The sequence below is a fragment of the Lontra canadensis genome, unplaced genomic scaffold (genome assembly GCF_010015895.1).
Source record: "Lontra canadensis isolate GAN:19392208 unplaced genomic scaffold, GSC_riverotter_1.0 scaffold48, whole genome shotgun sequence".
Taxonomy (NCBI): domain Eukaryota; kingdom Metazoa; phylum Chordata; class Mammalia; order Carnivora; family Mustelidae; genus Lontra; species Lontra canadensis.
The window spans coordinates 14,117,471-14,141,007 of NW_022631042.1; the positions used below are offsets into that span (position 1 = coordinate 14,117,471).

Sequence of the window (23,537 nt, forward strand, 5' to 3'; positions counted from 1 at the left end):
CCCCCCCCCCCCCCCCCCCCCCCCCCCCCCGTTTAAAACGCGGATGCCCTTCAGGATGCTAGTGGCACCGCTGCCACTGCATTTCCTGTTGGCAGCAGAGAGCAAGTGAAAACAGAAGCCGCAGCGGGCAGCGGCCCAGGCAGAAATAGCTCCCGCGATTCACCCGAGCCTTCCCAGGCCCGGCTCCCGGCTCCCGGCTCCCGCACCTCGCGCGCCCTCGTCCCGACCGCCGTGGAGGCGGCGGCGGGAGGCAGCGGCGGGAGGCAGCCGGCTCGCCGAGACCGCACTCCCGCACCCCGCGGAAGGCTGCGCGGCGCCCGCGCGGTTCAGCGCCCCCTGCGGTCGGCGCGGGCTCTCGGCGGGGCAGCGAGCGCGGCGGTCGGCGATGTCAGGGCGCGCTCCGCTCGGCGTGGCCCGGGAGGCCCTGGGCGCCTGGCTGCTGGGCGGCCTCTGCTTCTGGGCGCTGGGCGGCCTCTGCGGCCTGGGGGCGGCGGCGCCGGGGGCGGGGGCCGGGGGCGCCCTGGGGACTCCGCGCCCATGCCAGGCGCCGCAGCAGTGGGAGGGCCGCCAGGTTCTGTACCGGCAGAGCAGCGGGCGCAACAGCCGCGCCCTGCTCTCCTACGACGGGCTCAACCAGCGCGTGCGGGTGCTGGACGAGCGGAAGGCGCTGATCCCCTGCAAGAGGTACGCGGGCCGCGGGGTGGGCGGCCTGGCCGGCTTGGCTGGGCGAGGTCGCGGGGGCGACGTGGGGCCCGCCCGCAATCCAACCGCTGGCGGCGCCTCCCCGTTACCGAGGAGAAACGTCGCGGGAAGGTTGCCGGGGACAGCCCGGTCGGGGGCTGGGTGGAGGGCTGGGCCCCCTGCACGCTGAGATCCTCAGCGGGGTGGTGGCGGGTGAAGAAGGAACTCGGCAGGGGCGGGACCGCATCCCGGGGCCCCCGGGGCCCAGGTTCGCCAGGGTCCAGTCCGCACGCTGCTGAGTCAGGCCCTCGGCGCTAGGAGCCCCCTTCATCCATGGGCATCTCATCTACACCATCTCATCTCTTCCAGGAGCCATCTGCGCGGAGGCACGCAGAATGTATATATTTTAAGAATTCTTGTTGCATTTTTAAAGGAATAGGACAACACTGCAAAAGGTGTGGGGAATCAAGGAAAATATCGCCTACAAACTCATCACCCTGTTACAACTGTTGACATTTTGGTCTACTTCCTTAAAGTTTTTAAAGCAAGTGTGACATACTGTGATCAAAAAACATCATCTTTGTTTATATACCCCATCTCTTATGCGTTCTTAATCGCCATCTTATTGGTTGGCCCCCACCCTATTTTTAATAGCTGCACAACTATGCCATTTTCTTAAACTACTTGTCTCACAATTCACCTTTCCACATCTGCTGAGAGAAAGGATGACCTCTTTCTGAGACCTGGTTTCTATTTCGGGATCACCACCTGTCAGCTGCACTGCTTTCCTGTGGACATTCCTACCTGTGCTCTTCTGGGGGTTATGCCTCCCTCTTTGGGTGACATTTCTGTGATTGTCACGTGCCCTGTGATGTCCATGGTTTAAGGGTCTGGTGAGCAGTAAGACCAGGGGCAAATTTTGATGTCATTTCACCTAAAAGCGGTTGTTGGAGTGTTAGGCATCTTGAAGAAAGTACTGAAGGGACAGAACCTTTCAAAGCAGTGTATTTGAGAATGGAAGCTAATGCATTTCCGGGAGTAAAATGTGAGTGCGGAGGAGGGCTGGAGCAGCCAAGTCATCATGGCGGCCTGGGAGGCTCTCTAAGGCCTCTAAAGAGCATTATGGTTCTGCCTCAAAGGACAGAGTAAGAACAGTAAACAACAACCAGTGTTTGAGCACTTACTATATACTGGGCATAGAGCTGACTAATTTCCACATATTACATGAAAATTTCAAAACAGCATGACAGTGGAGGTTTTATGATCTCTGTTTCATAGAGAATCTGAAGTCCGGGGATATTCAACATTTTTTTTCCAGACCACACAGCTGGGACTTGAAGTTGGGTGGCTTCTGACACCTGCGCAGTTAACCATGCTCTCACGCATTCATCATGCATTTTTTTCACGGCAAGCACTTTGTGTAAACAGAGCGGGTCTTGGGCCGCAGGGAGGTCACAGTCTGAGGGTGGAGTCACATGAAGGAAAATTCCCACCCAGCGAGATGAAGGGTATGCTGAGTGTGACAAGAACATTTCACACAGGCAGCTAACCCAGGCTTCCTGGAGGCACTGAAGCAGGAGCTAGTCCCCAAGCCTTGCTCCAGTGACTGGAGGAGGGAAGGCTGCTCAGGGGGGATGCGGATCTATCGCAGGACATCCTGGAGCACACAGGGCTGGGTGTATTCCAAGACCTGCAGACCAGTCGCTGTTAGGACTGAAGCATAGAGGACATGGAGAGGTTGGGCTCAACTGAAGGATTTTCAAGCAGTGAAAGGTTATGAATGGATTACAGTATGGTTGTGAATAAATGAGACCAAGAGACATGACCTGGGAGACGTGTGGAGGTCCAGGAGAAGGATGGGTAGTGACCATGGTCATGGTGAGAAGCGGACTCGGTTAGTGCATAAATCGAACACATTGATGGTGGAGGTGAGGGGAGGGAAGGGTCAAGGAGAGGCCCCCATTTTTGGCTTCTGGTGGCATGGAATGGTTAGTGACGCAGTTCACGGAGATAGAGTTGGTTTTTTGTACTTCTGATTGTGGGCAAACTGCTAATCTTTCTGTGCACTGGTGTGAAGGCTGGTGCCGTGGGGGTGGATTGATGACCGGTCATGTTGCAGATGGACTGCAATGGCTCCGAGCCCACTGCTGAAGCAGAGGAGTATGGCCGGGGAAGTGCAAGGGTCCATCCTCCAGAGGTCCTATTCTCACAATGTAAGAGGTGAAGTGTTAGAGATGGACAAATCCGAGTCTGAGTGTAGAATCTTAGTGTGGGTCTTGGGGTAAATTGCTGAAGCTTTCTGAGCCTTAGTTTCCTCATTTACAACATGAGAATGCTAATAGTGTGTGATGGGTTGGATGGCAGTGGGGATTCAGTGAGTTCAAGTATGTAAAGCACATAATGCAGGGTCTGACGCCTTGAATGTGCTCAGCGAATGGCTGCAGTTGTCCCCATGGCCACCACCGTCCTCACCATCCTGGTGAAGTTACTGTGGCCCAGAGACTCGCTGCCAGCCTGTGGGCTCAGAAACTAGACCGGACAGGGCACTCGGGGCCCTGCCTTTGGGAGCTGACTTGGAGGAAGCAGGCTTAACAGCTAAAGTGTGTATTTCAGTGAGTCCTGGGGCTGGCGTGGCAGCCAGGATTTTCAGATCCACAAGACCAGATCATCCTTTCCCTGTCGGCTAAACTATGCGGGCAGCCAAATTATAATCAGGAGGTGGTGAGCAAAGAGTTGGAGCAAAGTCACTGAATCCAATGATTGCTTGCTTGAGGCCAGGCAGTATGCTCAAAGTTGAGCTTTCCATCATGAGTAAGACAGGCCAGCCCGGGGGAATGGGGTGAGAGTCAGTGATGCGCTCATTTTTCACCAGAAAGATGCCTTGTTGCTGGTTCTGTTACCCCAACCCTGTGGGTCCAGACTCCCTCCACTCTGCACCGAGGCTTGGTGAGTAGGTTCAAGCTGTCTTAGCAACCCTTCTTCATCTATGACTCTGCGATCGATTCGTATAGTCTTTATATATGTGCATTATGTCTTTAGTGGGGTCACAGCCAAGTCTTGCTGGCCTAGAACTTTTTTGTCCCCATGTGGTTGGTGATTTCTCATTTCTTTGTCCTGACCTATCAAGTGTTGATTTCACAGTTCAGATTCTAGAAGGCAGTTTTATTCCCCTTCTTCTCAGTTTCTTGGCAAGATGCTGTCTCACAGTCCCATCTCTGGCCCTCACTCAGAGGTAGAAAAGAATGTTTAGGGCATAAATGCATTTTTAAGCTCTTTAAATGTAGATTTTCTGGAACTAATGTGGAAACTTTTTCAGGTATCAGCAGTCTGGCCAAAAAACCAGATGTTATTTGAAGAAAATATGGATGGGTTGTCTCTTCATATTTATTAGTAAGTTGAGAAGTAAGTTTTAGAATTGGATCAACTTCTTACGATTTTTATTTTGCATCCAGATTGTTATGGAAAATCCCACTGATAGTTACTGTGGAATGACTAGGACTTTCCAGGTTCTCTTTTCCCTGAGATGATGGAAAAGATTAAACAACTTTACAAGCTTCAGATAAGACAGCCTTAGCAGAGAATGGGGAATATTAGTAATTGATACTATTTTGTTTTCTGGTTCCAACTATCTTTCCTGACTCCTTGACTAAACTCACAAGTATTACATTTGGAAGACTGAGGAAAAGCAAAAAGATTATTTTCATATTCTTGCGAACATGTTGAACTTTGTGGGAGAAACAATACTGAATGAATTTTGAGAGGCCACCAGTAACTTCTTGCTCCCACTTACAAAATGGTGGCTTGGGGGTTGGAATTAATGGCGCTACTGACATAGAGAATGTGTATGGGGACATTAGGGATAATATCTTAGAAGACTGATCAATTCCCAGTCCTACATGTTCAGGGATTTTGGGGGGTAAAAGGTGAAAAGAAAAAATGGGCTTTAAATGGCATGACAGGTGGTTTCTCAGTTCAAATTCTGACCAGATCATGTCTGTCTCAGTTTTCTGTGGGCATTCTATTTCTTGGAGAACAGAATATCATTTCTATTCTGCATTTTTGGAGAAAGCCACCTAGTGTAATGGCGAGAGCACAGACATGCAGTGAGTGAGTCATCAGACGTCACACATGGCTTCTAGTCCCGGCTTCACCACAGCAAGATCCTAACTTCTCAGCCTATCCGGTTTTTATCTTTGGATTTAATTTTAATGATCTACCCTGTTTATACTAAATAGCCTTTAAGCCTTCTTCCTTAAAGATGAAATGATACCACGGACGCGTTCATTGTTTCTCCCATTTCTACCATGAGGTAATGAACTTAACATGGATTCTACGTTTTTTTTCTCAGCATGTCCCTTTGTGTAGATAAAATCAAAATGCTTTTTCTGCCTTCTCCTTTTCATCTAAACTTCTGCTCCTGGACAGAGTAACGAGGGGCCACCCTTAAGCTCTCTGGCTGCAGACTCAGAAGGCTCTGGTCTGTGGGGGGGTGGGGCGGTAGGGGAATATTCCAGGGCATGGATAGCATTGCTTACCGAGTTCCTGCACCTATCTGCTGTGGAAGATTAATTCCAACAGCTGTTATCACACTAGGCAACTTCAACCATCACTGTGTTTGAAGAGCAGGATAAGGGTGTTTTCCCCTCCAAATGTAGAGTTTTATTTTGTTGTGAAGCTATCGGACTCTTACAGAAAGTCAGGACCCAGCCGTCGCCCATCCCATCGCCCCCACTCCGAATCATTGGAGGGAGAGTTGCCAACTTGATATCCCCGCTGCCCCCAGAGACGTGGGCGTGCATTTCTTGCAAAGAGGGCTATCCCTGGCACGAGAGCAACAGGGCCACAAAAACCCGGAAATTAACAACATGGATTCATTTCTACCATCTGAAACTTGGGTGTCTTTCAAGTTCTGCCAGTTGTTCATTTATGTTCTCTATAGCGAAAGGACCCAGTTTACATTCAAGCACTGCATTTAGGTGTCCTGACTTTTCCGTGCTTTTCTGGCTGAAACGGTTCCTCCGTCTTCCTTGCATTTGGATACTTTGGGCGATTACAAACCAGTGATTTGGTAGAATGTGCCTTGATCTGGGTTTGTTTAACGTCTCCTTATGATGAGATTCTGGTTATTCACCTGTGGTAGGAATACCACGGAGGTAGTACTCTGTTCCTGGTACATTACGATGTCCACCGGCATCACCTGGGTAACGAACTGATGGCTGCAAGGTTTTTTTGGTGTGAAGTGACACTTTTTAACTCTGTAATGAATGCGTATTTTGTAGGGAGGTGTTTTTTGTTTTCTTTTTTTCCCCTTAGAGAGGGAGGGAGAGAATCTTAAGCAGGCTCCATGCCTAGTGGGTAGCCTGACTTAGGGCTCAACCCCAGGACCCTGAGATCATGACCTGAGCTGAAATCAAGAGTCAGGTGCTCAACTGACTGAGCTACCCAGGTGGCTCCCCTGTAGGGAGATATTTTATTTTTTAGTATTTTTAGAAGATTTTATTTTTCTTTATTGGACAGCAGTAGAAAGAGTGAGAGAAATCACAAGCACAGGGAGCAGCAGAGGGAGAGGGAGAAGCAGACTCCTCACTGAGCAGGGAGCCTGATACAGGACTTGATCCCAGGACCCCAAGTTCATGACCTGAGCGGAAGGTGAACATTTAGCTGACTGAGCCACCCAGGCTCCCTGGTAGAGAGATCTTTTAAAACAATGTACACATCCCAGTTTTCATGACACTCAGTTTATTCATTTATTTATATCAGCAAGGACTCAAGGATTCTCACTGTATTGCCTTTGTTCTCACTATTTGTTTTGATGTTCACACTGTCCCAGATCTGGCCAGTGGGGACATCTTAAAGTTGGCTCTTATGTTCTTTAAACATGTATCTCTTATTCTCTGAGCACTTCAATGCTTTTTGCCACAGTAAGATGTTCCAAAATCATCTGTACTCTCTCTGCTAGAGTCTCAGAATGAACCATTTCTGAACCTGGAGCTCTGGTTATTTTTACTGGAGAATAATATTTGGAAGCCAAGATCTCTGCTCTAGTGGACAAAACAAGGGTATGGCATAGGTTTGAACACATACACACACACACACACACACAGTTACTTACTCATACGCATACACACAAATTTACGTGTGCATACATTGCTAAGCTTCTAATTCTGATCCATATACATATTTACACCAGAAACTCCAATTCCATTCCACCCGCACAGGGTTCATTTTTGGAGGTCTCTTCTCAGAGAAAACTGGCTCCATTATTGGTTGCCATAGATAACCAGCTCTGCATCACTGTGATGTGCCCTCCCTACATGGGTGGTCCCCTCTCCCCACTTGGGCTCTGTGCCCTGGGCTAATAGACCATGCAGATGCCTACCTTGCGTGGCCCTATCTAGTGATTTTAGATTACACTGTTGAGTGAGAGGAAAGGGCAGATCAGGTTATGTTTGGATTTCTCAGGGTTATATCGTTGTAAATCCTCAGAATCCATCTATGTGGCTGGGGGAGGTAAATTAGTATGAACTGCTCAACAAATTGATTATTTATTTATTTATAAGATTTTATTTATTTATTTGAGAGAGTGTGCACACACAAGAGATCACAGGCAAGGGGAAGGGGCAGAAGGAGAGGGAGAAGCAGACTCCCTGCTGAGCAGGGAGCATGATGTGGGGCTCATCCCAGGACCCCGAGTTCATGACCTGAGCCAAAAGCAGATGCTTAACCCACTGAGCCACCCAGGCGCCCCTCCACAAATTTATTTAATCACAACCCTGTTTTGCGTGGACTGGGCTTACATTTTAAGAAATCGCAACTTTCAGAATTTTAGGAGAATGTCTCCTTTTTGCCTTTACTCCCTCCCCTTGATCTCTGATGGCTAGAGCCAGCATTTTCTTTTATTATTACCTCAGGAAGTCTGACTGCTGGTGGCCTTTTGATCCCCGAAAGTGAATCATGCTGATTTGCAAAATTGAGTTTTTCTTCAAGAAAGAGATTTTCTTGGAAGCCCGTAAAGTTTGCTTTGAGTCTTAATTTGGTGGGTCTGTTGACCCTGGATTTCACAGGGTTGATGCTGGGATGCTGAGGAGAAGCAGGCGGTGGGGAGGCTTAGTGCCAAGGAAGACAAGCCCCACGGAGTAATAGGACTGGTGGGGTGTTAGACTAACTTATAACTAGAAGCCAGAGGTGGTCGCCAAACTGCTCTGAAAACATCTTTACTTCTCTCTGTCAACCTTGAGCTGTTTCTCCCCGATTCTGCCCTCGAAGATGGCGGTCAGGGGCAGAGTGCCCAAAGATCTGAAAATATTCCACCAATTAGTGGTTTGTTTTTCCTGGAATAAATGTGATAGTGTTATATTTCCCCGATTCCAGTAAAAGTCTTCTATTTTCCCCTTCATAATTTCTTTTATTTTACCCATCTTTAAAGAAAAAATTCCTCTCTTGATCCCACCAGCTGAAACCCCATTCTTCCCATCGACTTAGAGCAAATCTCACGTGAAGTCCAGTCTCCGAAGCCCACGCTCTCTCGAACCCTCTCCAGTCAATCCTTGAGTATCACAATTCCGCAGGGCCTGTCTGCTCAAGAACGATATGCTTCCCATCGTAACCGAACGATCCTTTATCACTCCTCATTTTCCTGGGCCCACTTCCTCCATTTTGGTATCTTCACAGACCACCTTCTTCTGCTGTCCCTCTTTCCGTCCGACTCCTTTTGCTTCTCAGTCCCCTTTGCTCTTCCCACTCTTCTTGCGACCATCAGTGGTAGGATGTCCCAGGGCTCGGGCTGGCCATTACTGTTCTCTTACAACCCTCGATTGGTGCCCTCAGCTCAGCACAACTTTACCCAAAACTAATGCCTGCCCTGCAAATGCACAAACAAACCAACAAACGTCGTTCTTCTTGCAGGTTTCTGAGGTTCAGCTAATAGCAATTCCAGTTGCTCAGGATCAGCCCTTAGAGTCGTCCTTGAGTTCTTCTCCCACTTCCCACGGATAGTCCATAAGCAAATCCTGTCGACTCTCGTTCTGATATAGACCCAGCATCTGACCCCGTGTTCACTGTCATCATGAAGACCCAAACCCTCATCGTTCTTGCTTGGGCTTCTTGTGCTAACCTCCTAACAGGTCCTCCTCCTTCCCTCCCTGCCCCTTTGGTCTGTTCTCAACATAGCAGCTTGAAGGATTCCGCTAGAAATATATCATGTCACTCATCTGCTCAAAACCCTCTAGTGCCTTTCTGTCTGTCAGAGTGACTCTCCCTACCAGGGCCCAGCCGCCCTGATGGATCTGCTGCCATCTCGCCCCCATATCTTGTCCCTGAGCATGCAGCAGCCCCTCGTCGCCAGCCCCCTCCGGTCCCCAGCTCAGCAAGCTTCCCCCTGTTGGCATTTGGGTTGTTGTTTCCTGTGCATAGAAAGCCTTCTCCCTAAAAAGCTGCATGGCCCCCTCCCAAATTAGACTGTCTCTCCAGCCAGCATTCTTATATACCACACCACACCGCTTAATGTCTTCAAGACACCGACCACAATTGGACATACCATTTACTGCCTTTTTTTTTTTTTTAAGATTATTTATTTATTTATTTGTCAGTGACAGCAGGAGCACAGAGAGCTGCAGGCAGAACAGGCAGAGGGAGAAGCAGGCTCCTTGCTGAGCAAGGAGCCCCATGTGGGACTCAATCTCAGGACCCTGGGATCATGACCTGAGCTGATGGCAGACACCCAATGGACTGAGCCACCCAGGCGTCCCTATTTAGTGCTTTTTAAACCCGTCCCCTCATCTCCTCTGCCTCGCCTTGCCTGAAGCAAGATTCCACCATGAGGAATTTTTATCTGGTTGTTGCTGTTATCTAGAACACCACAGAAATAGATTTTTTTTTGAATAGTTGAAGAGGAAATGAGTAATAATGTTGACCTCTACTCATTGTAGAAGGATACCCAATGGCAGGTATGCACAGAGAAAGAAAGTAAAAATTATCTGTCACTGCTCCACCATTATGGCTACTCGTAATGTCTTCTAAATATCCTAGGTGATTTTTTAAAGAGATTTTTTTATTCCTCTGAGAGAGATACAGTGAGGTGGGGAGGAGCAGAGGGGCAGGGAGACTCTCCACTGAGCATGGAGCCTGACACAGGGCTCGATCCCACGACCCTGAGATCATGACCTGAGCTGAAACCAAGAGTCGGATGCTCAGCCTCTGCTCCACTGCAGACGCCCCTGTCCTAGGTGATTTTGAGACACACAGCATGAATACTGAAGCACACACTGTTTCACAATGGGCTTTTGTTCACTTAACAATATACCATGCAAGCTTATCCATACTGACTAGTCCACTGCTATTATCTTCCAACTCCGGGCTTCTCCTTATTCAGGTCTCAGCTCACCATCCCCTCAGAGGGGCCTTCTGTGACCCTCCCTACCAGCCACTTCCCACCACATCTTGTTCTCTTTTCCTCCGGACACGATCCCTGGGTAACATCGTCTGGTCAGTGAGTGTGTCTGGTGTTTATTGTCTTGCCTCCATGAGGGAGAGAATATTACCGGTTTGATTTATCACCCAAACCCCAGCACCTAGAAGGGCTTGGTACATCATAAGACTCAATAAATATGTGCTGAGTGAATAAATACCATTTTCATGACTTTTGGACTACTAGCATTGTAGATGTTTGTGGTGGAAAATCTACATAACACAGAAGAGCAACATAAAGAGAGTAAAATTGTCTCATTGTCCTGCTATATGGGACTAAGAACTCTGATGTATGTACCTATGTACCTATGGATTTCTTTCCCTATTCCTGTGTATTTCCTGTGATTTTAAAATTAAAATGGAAACATGCTCTGCATTTTTTAAATTTAACTAAATATTGTGCACATTTCTCATGCCACTAAGTAACCATTAACAGAACCATTTCTCATGACTGTGTGGTCTTCTAGCTAATGGGTAGAACATAGCTTCTTTAAGCAGTCCCTTATTATGGGATAGTTGTATTCATTTCCTGTCTATTTCCCACTAGTATAGACTACTACACTCATAGCCTTGTATTTGTGTGCAATTAGATGCATACCACTTTTTAACGTATTTTGGATACATTGCTATATAAGAAAATGATAAAAGAGGGATTTGCACATTTTTAGGTTGTGACAACTTTGCCCTTTGGGAAGGTTGCTCCAAAGGCAGACATTTCAGCTGGCAGAATGTGATTGTTTGTGTTTCCCACACTCACGCCTATATGGAGTCTAATGATTTTTGGTCATTTCTAATATGATAAAGAAGAAATGGCAGGGCAAAATGGCATGCCTGAGGTGAAGTCACACCCCCTTGTGATTCTCTCTCTGTTGTGACTGTCTCTAATCCTCCCCAGGTAAGTCCCCTATGGGCCATTGGTTTAACAAAGATACTCCATCAAGTTCAGTAAATATTTTTCTGACCTATTTTGTAAAGAATTTCTTCTAATCAGGATGGGTATTAAATAGTCTTTTACAAATCTGCTTGATTTGACTCAATAACATTTTATTGAAGATTTGTTTTTAATCCATAGCCACAATTTAGCTTGTTCTTTACTTTTTATTTTTCTGCTTTCCATATTTTAATGTAGAAAAGATTTGTAAAATTATAAAAGAATTGGCAAGTCTTCAATATCTCTCTATCCTCTCCAGACTTGAGGTTGGAAGAAATTAATTCTTGAAACCATTAGGACCTAACTCCTTTTGAAGAAGAAACTCTTTGATCTCTTTTTAAGATCAAAGATCTAAGATCTCACTAGGCCACTGTAAGGATATTTTCCTCTGGCTATTGATGATCCACTTAACTTTCTGCTTCATTCTGCGTTAGTTGGGTTATTTATATTTTCCTAGACGATCTTCCATTTCATCAGGATTATATTTATCATCATAATAAGTTTGTACATGATATGCTCTGAACTCTGAAACAACTTCAGACCTTAGCTACTGATATCCTTTTTTTATTCCAGTTTTCTTTTTCCTCATGATTACATTTTTAACAATCAGTCTATGAATTTATGGAATGTTTTATGGTTTATTAAGTCTTTATATTCTACATTATGTATCTTCTTTGCCAAGAATGGTTTCTGATATGATATGGCTCTGCCTACCCATATTTTGAAAAGCTTTTAGGCAGGCTTATAGTGGCGACCCCCTAAGAAGGCATACCATGACCTCCATAAATGGATCCCCCAGGTTCCCTTCATCCACAAGCTACTCCCCTGCTCTTCCCTCATCAAACACTATCTTCAGTGTTTCCCTTGCTCCTCAGTCCCAGTTTTAGAAAATTTCCCCCAGTATGGCACTGGAAGTTTCCTGACCACTAATGTTCCCTTCAGAAGCAGTGCCTCTTTGTACAGAGAGGCCGTGTGAAGAATCAGACCCCCAGCAGGGTGCCTCAGTGGCCCTCAGACCCTCCAAAGACTGGAGAAGCTCTTGGACAAATGGCCCCTAAACAGAAGGCAGCTGCCTTTGGACAAAAAGGCTGTGATGCTCCTTCATGGAAGGAGCCTTTAGTTGTGGCTAAAGTTAGACAGACTGGGAAAGTTCCAGAGTGTGAGTTGTGCCAATGAGTGAGAGCCATCAGTCTGCCCTAGAAGAGGCACCAAGTAACTCCTCCAAGCTCCCCTGAGTCTGTTTAGTCTGTTGGAACAAATACCAGAGACTAGGTAGCTGGTAAGCAACAGTCCATTGCTCACGGTTCTGGAAGTTGGAAGTCTGAGAGCAGGGTGCCCGCATGGTTGGGAAGGGCTCTCTTCTGGTCATAGGCTTCTCATTGTATCTTCACATGGAGAGGCCAGCTAGCTCTCCAGGGCCTCTTGAATAAGGACACTAATCCTGTTCACAAAGGCTCCATCCTCAGGACCTAATCACCCCAGAGACCCCACTCGTAACCTTCACCTTGGGCATTATTTGATTTTGATTCATGTCTCAGTCAGCTAGAAAATGTATTCAATTAATTTTCTTCAGAGAGGGTATGGCTGTGGTGGTACAGTTCCAGAGATTTTGATAAAGATTTTATTCACTTATTTATTAGAGAGAGAAAGAGTGTGCATGTACGAGCACAAGTGGGGTGGGGGGGTGAGGTGCAGAGCCAGAGGAAGACCAGCAGACTCCTGGCTGAGCAGGGAGCCCGATGCGGGGCTCAATCCCAGGACGCTGGGATCATGACCTGGGCTGAAGGCAGATGCTTAATCGACTGAGCCACCCAGGCATCCCTAGAGTTACCTAGAGTTCTGGAATCATAACTTTTAATCCGCTGCTTCTGTTTCTTATTTGTTTTTTGTTTGTTTTCCATATCAAGAGCATTCTGTGCTACCTCCACTGTGTTTTCTACTTTGATAATCATGTTTTTCGTTAGAGAGCTATCTTGGTAGTCATACGTTATTCTTTGTTTCCTAAATTCAGTGTTTTCTCAAATCCCAGTGAAAGTAAAAAATAAGATTTCTATTTTAGACTTATTAACTGTTAGCTGCAAGGGCATCTGTGTTTATATTTACACACAGTGGCAACTGATATGTTTCTCCTGAGAAGCGGGGTACTGGCTGGACGGACCTGACTAACCTCGTACCCTCCCAGACTCCTTACCACCCTGTGATATGTAGTTCTAGAAACCACTGCATACCAGGGCAACATGGGTATCCTGATACTAATAAGGCTCTTCTTTTTGGTGGTGAGAAGAAAACAGCTTGAACTGTTGTCTCATTAGACGTTTTTTATTATCTTCCATCAGATGAAAGAGTATCTGTCTGCACGTTGCCAGTTTTCATCCTGAAACATTCTTGGAAAAAAGAAATCTCTTCAGTTTCTTGAGCAGCCTTTTCCTCTTTTGAACTAGAATCCAAGTGGTGGAAGCCATCACCTTACAGCTCCTTAAATTGCACACGTAATTATTCTTTGATTTTACTTTTCCTAGGGCTGCGTTCTCAAGTAACTTAATTTTCCTTTTGTTATATGTGGTTGTGTCAGCCTGCACAATGAGTTTCTGTCTGACACAACAATTTTGAAATAGTGTTTTGCTTTTAAGTCTCATAATTACTGTCGGGTGTAACTCAATCTTGGTGTGGGCTAGAATGGCAAGCGGCTACCGCTTGGTTCTTCCTGCTAAGAGTAAGATTGCTGGCTTGCATCGCTGCTCTGTTATATCTCATCAGAAACAAATCCAAAGTTTGTCCAATTTCTTCCCTAAAAGCCAGAGTCCTTTTAGTGATCACAATATTATATTTGTCCACTCCCTTTTCTGCAATTTAAGATGTCCTGGATGGCCAACCAGTTATAGGTGGATGGGAAGAATCACTCCTTCCCCTTGTCGAAGGAGGGGAAGGAGCATGGTGTTGGTGAGTTAGAGGGAGTCTGGGAGGTGGTCCGACCTGGAGTGCAATCCTGGCACATTATGTACAATGTAATTATGCTCTCAGCCTCATATTTTCTCCTCTGTTTAAAAAAGGAAGGAAGGAGGGTGCCTGGGTGGCTCAGTGGGTTAAAGCCTATACCTTTGGCTCGGGTCATGACCTCAGGGTCCTGGGATCGAGACCCGCATCGGGCTCTCTACGCAGCAGGGAGCCTGCTTCCTCCTCTCTCTCTGCCCGACTCTCTGCCTACTTGTGATCTCTGTCTGTCAAATAAAAAAAAAAAAAGAAAGCTAATAATGAGTCAGGCAGCGGAATTTGCTAGTCGGTAGCCCCTGCCTCAGACTGTTTCTTTTTTTTCCCCTTGACTGCTTTGGTTCAAGACAGAAAAACAGTTGCCTCCTGGCTACACAGGCAGTAGCTGTTTGGGTTTATCTTCACCCAGGCCAGGCTCCGATATTGTGGGTTCTGGGCTTAGCCAAGTCCTTGGGCCCTGCTCATTCTGGAATGAAAGGCTCTCAGAGAGTTGTTTAAAAGCATCCACTAGATCAGAGCTATAAAGCAGTGAATTTTCCTTATTTAGGGCGTTTTCAGCTGCTCATGTCAGAAAATCTGACTAACAGAGGCCAAAACTATAAGGATGTTTGTAGTTTGCCTCAGAATGCTGGTGATGCGTGTTCCTAGGTCTGACTCAACAATATTATCAAGGCCCCTGCCATCATCTCCTCTGCCATTCTCAGAGAAAGTTGGCTCACATTTGCAAGACGGCAGGCTGACTCGTTGCCTCATGGTCTCCAAGTGGCCGTCCCCACTCCAAGCATTATTTCCTTGTGTTCAAAGACAGGAAATGAAGGACGGAGAGCGGGACAGGGAGTCCGTTTTTTGGAAAGAGGAGAAATCTCCAGCAGATCTCCTCTTCCAATAGACTTCTTTTTAGATCTCCAAGGCCAGAACCAGCTATACCCCCACTACCAAGGGAAACGAAGGAAGTGAGTCAATGAGAATACTTCCTCAGCCTGTGTGTTGAGAGGCAGGCAAGAGAGAAAGGGAGAGATGCCTGTGGGTCTGCTCCAGAGGGGTCCACTATAGGATCCAGGACCATTCTCTCCTTCATCCTTTCATTCTGCTGGATGAACCAGCCCTTCTTTGGTACATCACCGATCGTATCTTCTGTCCGCAGGTGAAACGCGTAGTTTCCTCATCAGACATTAACTGGTGATCGTAAACGTAACCACTGGCAGGCTTGCCTACAAAGCTACAATCCCTTATATTTGTATAACAACTTTATATCTGCTGATTCAAATCATCTTCATAATAATGCTTGGAGCTTCAAAATTCTAGTTTCTCTTTACATATGAGAAATAGGGAGATGCTTAGCTGGCTGAGCCATCCAGGCACCCTGGATTCTGATTAAAAAAAAAAAAAAAGAAACTTTAAAATTCACATTTGGGGGACAGTTGAATATGGACCAGATATTAGGTGGTAGCATTAGGGAATGAATTTTCTTTTTTTTAAAGATTTTATTTATTTATTTGACAGAGAGAGATCACAAGTAGGCAGAGAGGCAGGCAGAGAGAGAGAGAGAGAGAGAAGGGAGCAGGCTTCCTGCTGAGCAGAGAGCTCAATGCAGGGGCTCGATCCCAGGACCCTGAGATCATGACCTGAGCTGAAGGCAGAGGCTTTAACCGCTGAGCCACCCAGGCGTCCTTCTTTTTTTTTTTTTAATAAAGATTTTTATTTATTTATTTGACAGAAAGAGATCATAAGTAGGCAGAGAGGCAGGCAGAGAGGAGGGGGGAAGCAGGCTCCCCGCTGAGCAGAGAGCCCAACGTAGGGCTCAATCCCAGGACCCTGAGATCATGACCAGAGGCTTAACCCACTGAGCCACCCAGGCACCCCGGGAATGAATTTTCATTTCTTAAGTATGATAGTAGTAGTGTGGTGGGGAGGCAGAAAGTATTTTTTTTTCAAATATTTAGAAACTAGATAAAGCAAATATAGCAAAATGTCAGCATTATGGAATTTAAGAGGTAGGTACAAAGGTGATATTTGGGCTAGTCCTTTAATTTCTGCATTTTAAAAATATTTCATAGTAAATTAAGAAAAACTGATTCCATAAATCTGTATTTTTTTACCTAGAAGGATATCAAGGACAAATTGTTGAACTTAAAACGATAGGTTATAAAACATAATTCACTCATTTTTGTAAAGCGTGTCTAGTACACATAATGAAAAATCAATATGATATTTGCACAGTGTGTTCATAGCAGCGTTACTCAAAATAGCCAAGAGGTGGCAACAACCCAGGGTCTATACACAGATGAAGAGATAAGCAAAATGTGGCCGATACAGTCAGTGAAATATTAGCCTTTCAAAGGAAGGACATTCTGACATACACTGCAGCATGGATGAGCCTTGGGGACATGATGCTGAGTGAAATAAGCCAGTAGGACAACTATTGTATGATTCCCTTATATATAGAGGCACCTAGAGAGTCAAGTTCACAGGGAGAGAAAGTAGAATGGTGGTTACCAGGAGCTGGGGCAGGGAGAAATGGGGAGGTGCTTAGTGGGCAGAGTTTCAGTTTTGCAAAATGAAAAGAATTCTGGAGATTGTTTGTACAACAATAAAAATATACCTAACGCTATTGAACTACACACTTGAACATGGTAAAGATGGCAAATTTTATGTTATGTGTGTTTTGGCACAATTTAAAGAAATTTAAGTAAAAATACCCATATATGTTTAGACACAGATGTACAGAGTTGTTACTTCTGTAAGTGTGAGTTTCTGGGCAATTTTTTACTCATTTTCCATTTCTGTACTGTTGGAATTTTTTTTTTTTTCTGTTGAACGTGAATCAGCTGTACAAAGCCCAGAAGATAGAAAACTTCTACAGGTTTTCAGTGTTTGAGAAAACATGGGGATCATGGAGCCTAATTTTCAGGACAGTGTAATTGTCAGGACAGTGGATTTTCAGGAACAAGAGAGATGATCAGTGCAGCCTGAACATTTTGTCCAAAGCAACTGGAATCCTTGGTCCCGTGAGGATCGAGGCAAAATGGGGGCACTGGGCACGTCTGCACTGAGGCTGGTGTGGAGAGCTCAGCCTGCCGACCCTTTGGCCGGGCCTGGCTGGCCTGACCTTGCTCGCAGCTGAGGCCTGGAAGGGCCCTCCCGGGAGCTGTGCTTTGCTTGGGGTCTGGCCAGTGAGGAGGAGTTTGCGGGCTCTTGTTGACCCGGGCCTGACCTGCCCGCCTCGTCCTCCAGGCCCTTTCCAGCACCTCACCTTGCCTGCACCCCGGGGGTGTGATTTGTGACTCCTGTCCTCCCAGCTTCCTCCACTTCGGAGCCAGGCTTTGATCTCGCTTCCCGGGATCGAGTTTCGGTTGAAGACGGTCAGTCCAGTCCTTCGGGTCTACGGGTTATTACCCGCACAGCATCCCGGGCAGATGATTCATTTCAACCCTGGCTGATCTCTGCGTTTTGACCTAATGACTCTATCGGGCTTCACACCCTGTATCTTCTTGGCAATGGAGAAACTTACCTCTTAACTAGGAATTATGCTCACATCAACACCCAAGTCACAACAGCATCATCAAAACCTTCTGTGTCCCAAAACTCTGTACAGAGCGGCACGATCATTGATATCCATACAGGATTTCGAAAAACAACCAAACAGTTATATGGTTGTATTTGGTTTCCCATTAAATGAATATTTTCTGTTTTACTTAAGACACTGTCAACATAACCTCAATATCAGATGATAGCCTTTTGCGAAAAAATTAAATATTTTGAAAACAGCCAAGTACTGAGTACACTGGAACAAACACCTGTGTTCAGACCACCCAGAATGGACAAATGGTAACAGTTTGTGAGGTTCTTTCAAGTCTAGCATTCTCACTTTAAAATTAAACTTTCCCTCTGTGGATGGGCAGAGCTGGCCCCGGGACAGTAGTGAAGCTGGCAGTGTCCCTCTCCTGTGGCCCCATCCCCTCCCCGGCTGGGGGCTGACCGGGCGACCGTGGCCCTGGGATCCACGCAGGGCCATGCGCTGTCTCTCCTTGGACAGCTGTGCCGGCGGCTGTCCTCCGGGGCTCTAGGTGGAACAGCGGAGTCCTCCAATTAGAAATGAGCCCTGCTTCTGAGTGACACAAAAAGTTCCAGGCAGAAAAAAAGACAGTTTATTACAAGAAAAGAAACATCATAACTCTGCAGGGGGATCTCCAGACACTGGGCCTCTGGAGGAGAAATGCGTCTAGCGAGTGCTCCGCTGTTGGAGTCCCAGCTTGCCAGTGCTTCTCCCGGCTTCCTTCTTGACTCTCGCTCGGTTCGTGTGTCGGAAACAGCCTCCCCCAGCCTCTGAGTTTACAGGGGACATGTCCGGCTGAATAAAGAGGCTGCCTCGCAGACCCCTGGGGCTTGGGAAGGCTTGAGATGATGGTGCTGATAGAATAAAAAAAGAGAGCCCCCCCCAGGACACACGGTGTTTTGGGGGGCCCGCTGTCCCTGAATGGCTCATGGAAATGGATTTGTGTACAGAGTTCCATATTTATGAATGGACAGCCCTCTAACATTGAGAGTAATATGTCTGTACTCCGTGCATGAATGTCAGACTGTTCTGCGTGGGACTTCACCAGGCACCAGGCAAGAGCGACAGTCCAGCCCAGTGCCTGCAAAGGGCCGCAGTTCGGTGGGAACCCTGCGTGCGTGTTTTTATAAGAGGCTGGAGGTTGGCTCCACTTTCCTGGGAGAGCGTCGCAGCAAGGGACACTTCCTCTTCTGCAGTCACTCCCACTTCTAGAAGGCGTGGGTTTGACCCTCGTAAACCATTTCAAGCGTTTGCTGGGATGAAGCAGGATGGATAATGTATCTAAATATATAAAATGAGGTCATGTTCACATTTCCATACTGGATCGTAGAAAGCGGAAGCGTAACCCTGAGAGTGGTACTATTTTGACCATGTAGACAACGATAGCTTATAATAGTTTTTCTGAGGAAAATACTTTCTAAGTTCGGACTTGGGATGGTGAATGTTTGCCCTGGAGGCAGATGGAGGCTGTGGGGTGGAGCCCGTCTCACATCATTTTTTCGGGGGAAGCCCTCTCCACCCTCAGCTCTTCTGCCCTTGAGGGATATGAATTTCCCTGTGTGAGGTCAGAGCCACAACCTCACTCTGCTGGACCAGCAGCTGTGGCCTGAGTGTTGGATTGACAAACACAGGGAAGCCCAACTTGTTGGTTTCCCCCAACACCAAGATGGCTTAGCCTTACGATCCACACAGGACTGGGGACAACGTGGTGTGCAGGGCGATGGGGGGGCATCTGCAGACTCCCCGCCCAGCCTGGGAGTCCGTCTGACTCGCCGCACACATGGGCTGTACACGTGGGCAGGAGAGGCGGGGCCTGGAGCAAACTGTGTGGGAAACCAGTCACTCTGGGGTCCCCTCAACTTCTGTCTGCGTCCAGTATCCTCCAGGTATGGGAGAGGCCCTCATTTTCCCGCAGCTATGCCTTACCAGAACCCATGACTCGTGACTGAGAGTTGAGACAATGGGGCATAGGTGGGCTGACCTTAGAGGCTTCCGGGTGTGCTACCTTCAGTGCACCCCAAGGACTCCTGACTTAGTGCTCCAAGGAGAACTCGGCCCAGCCAAGGATCAAATCCTCCTGGGTCCCTGTGGCTAAAAGGTCACAGTTCAGCCATTAACCCAGGGCTTCCCCATGTTCCCCGTGTTTGTAAGCCTAAGCACAGGATCTGGCGGGTAATAGGTACTCCGTGATTCAATATTCAATTTCGAGCTCTGAATTTTAATGATTTCGTATTTAGGTTGTCAATGTGTCGAGTGCTCATAAATAAGTAAGTGATTGCCTCGCAAGCAGAACTGTTTTTTTCTACTTGTTCTAAGAGTAATTTGTATTGAAGGGCCTTTGGACCGAATGCTGGTAAGAGGCATGATGACTGTAACACAGGGTCCTGATCCGTTCTCCCTGTATCTGTCTTTCAGATTATTTGAATATATTTTGCTCTATAAGGATGGAGTGATGTTTCAGATTGAACAAGCCACCAAGCAGTGCTCCAAGATCAGCCTGACGGAGCCCTGGGACCCTCTAGACATTCCTCAGAACGCCACGTTTGAGGACCAGTACTCCATAGGGGGGCCCCAGGAGCAGATCACTGTCCAGGAGTGGTCCGACAGAAAGTCCGCTAGATCGTGTAAGCCTTCATGAAATAGCCAAGTGCTGCATCTCAGGAAGCATGATGGGGAAAAGTTTAAGTCCATTAAGGAAGGGTAGTTAGGGCAATTTGTAAGTTTATGTAAATTGTTTAATGTTCCCCACACCTGCTTTGAAGTCATTCCCTGCCTCCATCTGTGTACTCTGCTGCTTGTTTAGCTCCAGATTCTAAGCATCATATTTGAAACACCTCAGCCTTCTAGCACTGCCTGTGCATTTCTGCCCCCTTGGTTGTTACAGGCTTATCCTCGGCCCTGACACTGAGTGGTCTTGAGATCTGTGACACGGAAGACATCTGTCTGAGGTCTACTTTAGAATCCTCATGTCACTTTCTAAAGTCTCAGAGACCAGATCTACTCCCGTTATTCTGAGTGTCTGCTTTTGTTTATAGCCATGAAGCTCTTCTCCGCAGTGCTTTCGTACGCCTACCCCAAAATGGTTGCAAGAACACAGGCTTTATGGTGTTTGTGGGAAATAGTACAAAACGGTGTGCAAAGAGTACCCTCCTCCCCAAGTTTAGTATAGAGTTTATTTTTTTAAAAGATTTTATTTATTTATTTGACAGAGAGAGACACAGTGAGAGAGGGAACACAAGCAGAGAAAGAGGGAGAAGCAGGCTTCCCACCGAGCAGAGAGCCTGATATGGGGCTCGATCCAAGGACCCTGGGATCATGACCTGAGCCAAAAGCAGATGCTTAACAACTGAGTCACCCAGGTGTTCCCTAGCATGGAGTTATTCATGACCTGACATTCCACTTCTGGGTATATACCCAGAAGAGCTGAAAGCAAGGACTCAGAAGGATGAGTGTGTACCCTTGTTTCTAGCAGCATCAATCTTTATAGCCAGATGGTAGAAACAACCCAAGTGTCCATCGGGAGATAAATGAATGCCCCAAATGTGGTGTACACAAACAATGAAATATTATTCAGCCACAGGTAATATTGGCCGAAACTTTAGGACATGATGCCAAGTGAAATAAGCCAGCCACTAAAGGACAACTACTATGTAATTCAACTTCTCTGAGGTCCCTAGAGCGGTCCCGTTTGTAGAGACAGAAAGTGATGGGGGTTGCCAGGGGCTGGGGGGAGGGAGAGTGAGTCTTAGAGGGCACCGAGTTTCCACTGGAGAAGACGACAAAGTTCCAGAGATGGATGGTGGCGATGGTTTTGTGTGAACATACTTAATGCCACTGAACTGTCCTTAAAAATAGTTAAAAGGGTGAATTGTATGTGTATTTTACTACAAGAGAAAAAATACAGGCATTTTGCCTATCTTCTATGTTAAAAAAAGTCCACTTCCCTTCCTCTGACAGATGAAACCTGGATCGGCATTTATACTGCCAAGGATTGTTATCCTGTCCAGGAAACCTTCACCAAAAATTACAGTGTGATATTGTCCACGCGGTTTTTCGACATACAACTGGGCATTAAAGACCCCTCCGTGTTCATCCCACCGAGCACCTGTCAGACGGCCTGGGCCGAGAGGATGAGCGAGGACTGCTCCTGGTAGGCCTGTGAGTGCCCAACAGCTCCAGAGGGATTGGAGGCTTTTGAGAAGCGAGAACCTTCACTGGAGAGAAATACCATAATTGTAGGAAGACAAACATCAGTCTGGGGTTCTCTGTACATAGGATTTTGACTCCTCAAGCTATGTTTACAGAGCACTGGTGCAGCCAGTGAGGGAGATGTGTTTTCCATGCTTGCAGGTGGATCTGGGCACGGGGGCAGACGTGGGTGAGGGGCGGTAGAGAACGGAAAACACACCTGCCTTGGCAGGGAAGAGGGTTTCATTACTGGCATGACCAAGAATTACTGGATTGCTGCCATGTGCCATGTGATAATAAAATGCAGAACCGGTTTGGTCCCTTTCATGATAAAGTTTTCCGTTCTCTATAGATAGTGGCCCCAATATTGCCGGCACCAGGTGGCAATGGCTCCCCCTGCCCAGCCTCCCACCCCCTTCGCCACTGCAAAGTAGTTCCTTAAAATCCCTTCCAGACTTAAGAGCTTTATGGTATGACCCGATTGATGTAAATTTTTGGGAGGAAATGAAAGGCTCCAATACAAAATAATTATTCCTCAAAGAGACATTTTAAATAAGAGGTTTTGGAAATCTTAATGTCTCTACCTGGGTAAGCGTGAGCCGTGTATGGGTCCTTTTCTCTATGCAAGATTATTGCTGTACGTGCCGAATCATCACATATTTGTCGGGGAACCTAGAAAGACAGTATTTTAAAAATAGCGCTGCACTAGGAGTCGGGAGACTATTGTCTTCAGAATCCAGGACTGGAATTCCTCCGTACTTGATCGCCTTCGATGCACTAACTGCACTATGCTTTCCCTCACCCGAGCCTTCTGGGGCAGTCTGGCAAGCTGTCTATGTGACTTCTACTCATCCTTCCCAGGTCAGCTCACACTTGACCTTCAGAGAGCGGTTCCCAGGCCCGGGCTAGGTGCACTCTGTAGCTTGAGCATGCTCTTCTCATCATATGTATTAGGATGTGTGCTAATTCCCTGCTTACTGGACGCTGTCACCCACGAGCCTGGCCCTGAGCAACCTGAGTACGGGTACCACGTACTGTTTACTTGTATATGTCCAGTGCCAAGGAAGTGCCTGGCACACACTCAGTGCCCTAACTGTTTGTAAAGTGAGAACGCCAGTCTCTCCGGTCGTTAGTTGCCTCATCTATCCAAGGGTTGGGTTTGCTGGTCTCTAGGGAGACTCCTACTAATAAAATTTATTATTCTAGATTCTTCTACTGTTGTGTTTCATCTGGCTATAATCTGTTACTAGGAGAAATGTATGACATCTATATTGCGTGGAAAACAATCTGTATGACTCACAGTTTATTTCAATAAACACGTTTGATTGCATTTCAAAGTGTTCTTTGATATATTTACTTTTGTCATATAGATGGATAATCTTGGTTATTCTGGAGTTAAAGCTCCTCTCTGATTAATAAAGTGCTTCACGTGGTCTAAGCCAAGTTCATTATCCTCTCTCAAAGGCTTGCTCTTCTGCTCAAAGCCCAGTTGCCTGGGTTAGAAGCCACAGAGGTATTCTTAGCCCATTTCTCTCCTTCAGTCCCCACAGGCCATCAGTGTCCCGAGTCTGGTCAGAGTAGCCCCTGTCCATCCCCTCAGCCACCCTCCAGGTCCAGGCTCTTAACATCGCTGGCCTTTGCAAGATCTTCAGAGCCTCTGTCTTGCCCTGGTCTTTTCTCCTCGAGGCCATCCTCTGCTCAGTCAGTCCCAAGGTGGGGCTGAGCCCC

At 46.9% G+C, this 23,537-nt stretch overlaps 1 protein-coding gene across 1 annotated transcript; it reads left to right on the top strand.

Annotated features, from left to right (window-relative positions):
- Window positions 1-43: 43 nt before the first annotated feature.
- EPDR1 (ependymin related 1) lies at window positions 44-23,146 on the top strand. The gene is given in 5 exon segments (XM_032873424.1): window positions 44-92; window positions 95-155; window positions 157-684; window positions 20,037-20,245; window positions 21,579-23,146. Coding segments are annotated over 5 exon segments (1,044 nt in total). The 3' UTR covers window positions 21,776-23,146.
- The last annotated feature ends 391 nt before the right edge of the window (window positions 23,147-23,537 follow it).